The sequence below is a fragment of the Drosophila pseudoobscura genome, chromosome 3, assembly GCF_009870125.1.
Source record: "Drosophila pseudoobscura strain MV-25-SWS-2005 chromosome 3, UCI_Dpse_MV25, whole genome shotgun sequence".
Taxonomy (NCBI): Eukaryota; Metazoa; Arthropoda; class Insecta; order Diptera; family Drosophilidae; genus Drosophila; species Drosophila pseudoobscura.
The window spans coordinates 13,962,056-13,969,119 of NC_046680.1; the positions used below are offsets into that span (position 1 = coordinate 13,962,056).

General features: G+C 41.5%; 1 protein-coding gene across 1 annotated transcript; it reads right to left on the bottom strand.

Annotated features, from left to right (window-relative positions):
* Positions 1-788: 788 nt before the first annotated feature.
* On the bottom strand, positions 789-3,911 carry Kr (Kruppel). The gene is made up of 2 exons (XM_001361119.5): positions 3,274-3,911; positions 789-2,750 (listed from the first exon to the last, which is right to left on the bottom strand). Exons 1-2 carry the CDS (start codon positions 3,308-3,310, stop codon positions 1,273-1,275), a joined length of 1,515 nt encoding a protein of 504 aa, XP_001361156.2. The 5' UTR covers positions 3,311-3,911; the 3' UTR covers positions 789-1,272.
* Between the last annotated feature and the right edge of the window lie 3,153 nt (positions 3,912-7,064).

Genomic DNA, 7,064 nt, shown 5'->3' on the forward strand with positions numbered 1-7,064 from the left:
TGTATAACTTTGGGTTTCCTTTTCGATATTTTTGTCTAATGTTTGTATATAAATTCAGTTGAATTGTACGATTGCCAAATTGTTGTATATATGTATATACCGTATTAGCTCACAACAATTTTGATACAAAGAGGTATTGGAGGTATTTGGTTATAGCATTTTTTCCTGTTTACTTGGTTCAAGACTTACGATTAGAAACTGTATATTTTCACATTTGAAATATGTTCGATTACATTTTAACAGTTTACAGCTAAAGTTTATTCATTGAGCTATGTGTATATCAAAGATGCCTTGCGAACATTGTATTTTGTTTTGTCTTAAGTGCCTCTCAAGATCTAAAACAAAATCAAAATCAAGGGTATTTCTAATATGGAAGAAGATTGTGTAACAGCTTTCTCGCCTGTTACTTATTGCCGTAGACCGTTTGCCTTTTAACGAAAACGAAAGAAAAAGAAAGAAAAACAAAAAGAAGGTAACATAAAATGTTGTATAATTTTTGGAATTAATTTATTTTTCCATTGCATTCAGCAACATTTCAACTAAACATGACTCTGAATAGGAACATATAAAGTAATATTATATTTTGGTCTTTAATAAAACAAGATTCATGCAATAAAATATTAGGAGCTAATCAGTTAAATAATTTTTTTAAATATTTATGGCAAACAAAACAAATAGCGTACAAATAATTTTGTTTTTATTGTTAACTTAAAGTTAATTTTGATTTAATGTTGATTGGCATTGCTTTCTTTAAGAATCCTTTAAAATATATTAAAATTAAAATAATATAGTCTATTAACCATTCGATAGATTTTATATTCTTAGCGAGAGTAAAATAGTATTTTTGGAGCGCTGTATAATTTACAATTGGCAGCTGCGTTTGCTGGGTATTTACAATTTTGACTGAGTTGAAAATAATCTAAAACTTGTAACTTAAAGTAGGTTAGGTGTTGAAAATGGCACAACATGTTCGGTTCATTTTGGTGGGTTTTGGCAGGGATAAGCATGGCATATGGCATGTTTAGCTAATTTTGTACAAATTATGTGTGTTTGTTTGTTTTTTTGTTTTGTTTTAATTTTGTGCAATTATTTCACTAAAATATCTATATTTTCTTTAGTTACTTGTACTTAGCATTAAATTCCTGTTGCAAAAGATGTTTTTAAACTCCACTTTTAAACTTCATTTTGTTTAACTTTTGTGTGGATTGTTGCCAGTCAACTTCATCAAATGAAGGCTGATAAAGGCTATGTACAATTTGGGCTTTGACTGATTTAGTGCTGGCGCATATATAGAGCAGCGGCATCATCCAAATCGTCCAAATCAATATCCTCGTTTTGTTCTTGTGATTCGGTGGAGCGGGGCGAGTGCATGCTGAGATCCTCAGGCTCGGTTTGCTCGGGCATTTCGCTGCGGACATGGATTATCTGGGGAGGAGGTAGACGAAACACACGGCGTATATCCTGGGCCTTTCGACGGGCCATGCTACTGCTGCAGTGGCCATCTACTGAGCTGGCGCCGTCCTCAGACAAATCCAATGGAGCCTCGTCGTCCAAAGAACCCTTTTCGAGATCAACCGACTCGTCAGAGCCCCCATAGCTTGCACACATAGCCGCAAATTTATTGGCTGATGGCTCCAGAGCCATAGAGGTGACTGCCATGGGAAAGTCTCCACTCATTGCAGGTGAGAGGGCCGGAGTGGGTGGCGACTGAATGCCACACTTGTGATTCATCAGGTGGTGACGCCGACGGAATTTCATATGGCACCGGTCGCACTCAAAGGGCTTCTCGCCATTGTGGACCAGCATATGGGACTTCAGCTGATTGGAGTCACTGAATTTACCGTCGCAGATCTCGCAAGTATACGGACGCTCCCCAGTGTGAACGCGCAGGTGACGCCTAAGATTGGCCACCTGCACGAATTGGCGATCGCAGTGGGAGCAATGATATGGCTTCTCTCCGGTGTGCAGACGCATGTGGGTCTTCAGGTGATGGTCTCGGGTGAAGCGCTTGTGGCACTCTGGGCATTCGAAAGGCTTCTCGCCGGTGTGCGTACGTTCGTGGTTCTGCAGGACGTGCTTGTATCCAAAGCTGCGAGAGCAGATCTTGCAGGTGAAGCTCTTGTCGCGAGAGGGATCTTTGGATGCGACGCCGGTAACTCCCGCACCGACGCTTCCCACCTCGTGTGTGGAATTGGGCGAGCTGCCGCTGGATGGCGGGGAAATGGGTCCGCCCGGTGTGTGATAGAGATCATTCACGCTCATGGTGATTTCCGTCTGGAACTCCTTCTTTACCGATAACTTGCGAGACTTCTTCACTGGCTCACGGTGCTGTGGTGTACTGCTGGGAGAGGTCAACGGATGCTTGCCACTGCCCAAAGGTGTAGTGGGCACGGGCGAGTGCGGACTGGCGGGCGGGGAATGCATATGCGTGCCCTGGGGTGGCATCTGCGACTGCTGGGCGGCCCAAGCTCCAAACAAAGCCGCCGGATTGTGGGGAAACAGTGTGTTGGCCAATGTGCTCATTGGAAGCTGGGCCATAAAAGCAGCCGCCTGGCGGTTAGCAGCCATCAGTTGGGTGGGTGAGAGCATGCCGAAGGCTGATGCAGCGGCCGCCTGTTGTAGACCCATTCCCGGGTACATGGCCGCGGCGCTGCTGGCTGACGTGTTGGCCGACATGGGAGGCGACAGTGACATGGAGCGGTCTGCAGCGACCTCCTCCCTTTTAATTCCCGCTAGAGCAGCAGCTAGGCCTAAAACAAAAAAAAAAGGAAACAAAAAAGTTAGCTAAATGTCTTTACCCTTCTTATACTTAATATTGTACACTAAAATAAGTCCGAGGAGAAGGAGAGTCAGAAGAAGAGCCAGAGCTGTCGTGCTAAGAGAGAAATTGCTTAAGAGCAAACCAACGTCACATATGTTCATGTGTGAGAGTGTTGCTCATGCTCTTTCTCTCTGTATTTCTCTTTGTCTTGTGCTCTCAGCCCTTTGTTTTGGTGGGGGCGTTGCAGTAACGAGTTGAGTGCCGGTTCTGAGTTCTGGCCAAACTTGTAAACAAAACTTAATTGCTCTAGAGTCTAGATGTGTGTGTCTGCCTGTGTTTACGTGCGTGTGTGTATGTAAAAATGGCGTTTAACATTAAGATGAACACATCGAGACGTCGTTATCACTGTGCTGTGTTAAAGAGCAAGCTTTCATTCTGATACAGGTCTAACTTATAGCGGACTTGTGTGCAAGTTTTGAACGTTGAGTGAAATGCATGTTTTGTTTACTTACTTCGTGTCTGTGCGTCCTGGAGCATTGATATAGCCATTAATCTGTGTTCGTTGCGGTGTTGGGGGCTTCTCGTTTTTGCCTTGTTTTGAGCAAAAACCAGTTGTAAATTCGCTTGATAACTTTTAGTTAAAACAGTGTAAACACACAATTTTCATTTGAGCAAAGTTTTCTGCACTTTTTCTAGGATATGATTCTAGGATAACTTGTTTGTTTCACGCACTTTTTGTACTTTGAGGTAGAGTGTTAAGTTTCTTTTTGTGTTTATATAAGTTCGCCGATTATACAAAATGAGGTAGATTGTAATTTATTCCAGTTATTTTATTAACTTTCTCTGCAGTAGTGTTTGCCTTGAGGTATTCGATTTGTTGCCCGTTTTTAGTTTGTATTTTTAAGACACAAAAAATTCTTAAGATGTTGCCGTGAGGAGTCTTCGCTGAGGAATGATATTTGAGAGTGACTGAACACGTTTTATATAGCTCGAAGTATCCTTTGCCGAGAAATCCTTTTTGAAGCAACAAATTTGCGTATGTGTATGAGTTGATGGGGTGTTCTTCTTTATCGAGGAGTTCTGTTGTTCCTCTCACGACCAAACCAAAATCACGAATGATACAAATTCGGTGCGTGCGCTAACTATAAGTACGCTCTGCTCCGTTTCGGCTTCGCCCTCCCTCACGCATACACTCGCACGCTCAGAGCACACACACGCTCGCTTCGCTCTCCCGCTCACTCACACAAGCGCAAGACAGCAAGAGTAGGGAGGGAGAAAGCAGTGAAACGACGGCGAAAAACGATCCGACGACCGAAGAGGTAAAGTGAAATACTTTTTACCTAAGAGACAGACGACTGTTGATTTTTCCTATGCAAATTGGAGCGACAGGGATGGCTAGCACATTTAAAAATCTCAAAAGCGTGGTGTCCTTATGTACTGACACACATACTTATGTCCTCTACAGTTCACCAAAAAAATGTTGACTTTTAGTCAAATAACTTTACGCCGTACGTGTAAAAAACCTTCACGAGTTTATGACACTGCATTTTTATATTCTGCAGTCATAAAAAATAAAAAATCAAAACTATGCGCTACCTATGGGAGGCCTTAAAAACTTAAGGCCACTTCCGCTACTCTTGTTTTTTTAGAGCCTTCATAAAAAAAGTGCACTTGAAGGCAATTTAAAGTGGAGCAAGGATCTGAGGCAACTATTTCGAAACGGGTAAAAAACTGAATTTCCCCTCAAACGAAATTTCCCCTTTGTACATAAGCCAGAAGGGGAAATGAAGGGGATGAAACTAATGCCAAAGGAGAGTCAGGCGATAGGGCAAGAGAGGGAGCGAAAGACGCAAGCCTCATGGAAAGAGATGTCATAGATGGGGTGGAAATCCAAGCGTGCGCTGTAAGAGTGAACCGGAAGCTAGCGAAATATCACCTTCGAGGTGTATTTCTACATGGTGAGACATTTCCCCTCTTCTAGTGCTGCTTTCTCGCTCTCTTTGTGTCTCGCTGCAGCTCTCTATGGAGCGAATCCGGTTGTAGTATTGCCCCTTGATACTTTTAAAGGATCCCCGAACAGGAAGAGAGGGTTTGTTGTTCTATATAGCCTGTGGTCAGGAATGCTTGGGAATATATATATTCTGCGTAATGGGTTACTAATTGTTGGCACACGTCTAAAAAATGAGTCATAAAAAAGGAACTGATAAAAAACAGGCCAGGTAGAAACCAAAACCAAGTCAAAGGCCCTTAATAAAAAACAGTCAACATACTCGTACATACATATTTAAGCATGGATATTTTTTGGAATTTATTTTTGGTTATTTAAACGTTGGCAGTGACTTTTGCGGATTGACTTCTAAATCGTTTTATGTAGATTTTTATGGCAAGGACATGCTGTGCAGAACTTATGCTGAAAATGGGCCCAGATCGTCGTGCTGGTTTGCGTAGGTAGGCCAAGGACGAACACAACAGAGAACTCGGCAGGCGGGTAATGCGAACTACCGTGGAAATTTTCGAAAGTGAAATTGAACAATAGCCAAAAAGGACATGGATATCCTTGCTCTGCATAATGTTACGTAAAATTCGAATGGTTTCTGTCAACCAACGAACAAGATCAGTTTCAGCGAAAATTTTCGCAAAACTCTCAAAAATTCGCAGAAAGCATTAAACAAAATTCAAGCACCCAAAAATGACCCTATTGATAAGGATTTCTGATTTTTGAGCCGATCTGACTCGTTCGAGAGCATCGTCAGCTAATGCCCAGGTTTGCGGATTAGTCAGAAATACTTTTCTGCATGTTTGCTGCCTTTCGCTTGATATTGACAAAGAAACTTAGCTCAAATGATTTTATTAAGATCCGGCAGTATGCGATAAGACGTTGCTGGTTATCTATGGACGCAAAGTCAAGTATACTAGTGTCGGGCGAGAGTAAAAGAAAACGAGATTTTAAATATGAAATTAATAGTGAAGAAAAATTCGACGACTGAGACTTTCACACACTTGTGCGACCATATGTTTGCACATAAGTGGGGCAGTAGTGCGTATGAAAGTGCGTATAGTTTGTTGATAAGGTTCAAACTTGAAAAACTAACCTAGGCTAACACTACTTGGGTGACTATAGAGTAAGGTTCTTATATATATATTTTTCTATTGTTGTGTCGACCTCTCAAAAAATATATATATATATATATATAATAGACCAGCATATTAAGCTGTTCTAACTCATATACGAGTACGAGTACTATCCCAGCAGATGCGTTGTGTTGTAACTTCATCATCCTACACGTGTCTAGTTTCATCGTCTGATAGAAATTCTACCGCTGTGCATAACCCTTACCAGACCGGACCTCCTGAAAGAATACAAATAAACACAAAACGCACAAAGCTAAACAAAGAGGAAAACTCTACTTTTTTTTTATAAAAAAACGACAAATTTGTACAAATATTTCGAGTGAAAACGAGGGGCTGTCAACAAAGAGACGATTGGTAGGCCAAAAAAGGGGGAAAAAGCGGAAATAAAAGTGAAAGTGAAGGCTTAAAAATCGCACGTCGCGCACACGCATGCGCCCAAAAGCAACCCTAGGGACACATCATAGGGGTATTTTTTTTTATTGTTGTACGGCCTATGAGTGTGCCCACAATTTTTTAATCATTTGTTACACTCGATCAGCTTTTGTATGGTTTTTTAAAGGGTGCGGTTCCTTGATTTATAGGCAATCGAGTAGTAACGACGTGATAATGTTGTTGGAAGTACAGACGTGAACGGGACAGAGGTAGACCATCGCACTCTTGATCTTGTGTGTTTCTTGAATACTTCAGAATGGAACCGCTGTGAGCTTCCATTCTTAATCATGCGATTTGGTTGCTAATCCTAATACTTACAGTCCAGACTTGGACTGAATCCTTCCCTGCACTCTTTGGCCACACCGTAATAAGCCGCGGATGTAAACTGCGCAATCCTCGACTAGCCACTAATCATTTATTGTTTGAATTTAAAATTACTCAAATCCCCATTTTTAATGTGATGGAAACTCCTTGCAGGGGATTGGGTTTAGCCATACCCGTTCGTTCAAGGACCTAATAATCGCAGATTAGTCGGAGATTTGGCAGCAGTCTGCACAAGATTGTCTGGCATCTGGCTAAAAGGATTGAAAATATCGCAGAATACCTCTTCGAGAGATTATATTTGGTTAAAGCACCTATAATGGTTGGCAGTGATAAAAACAGGCGTTATTATTGCTTTTTACTACATTTTTATTTGTAAATCAAAAGAAAGAAACAGATAGACCCTCCCTTGTCGCAC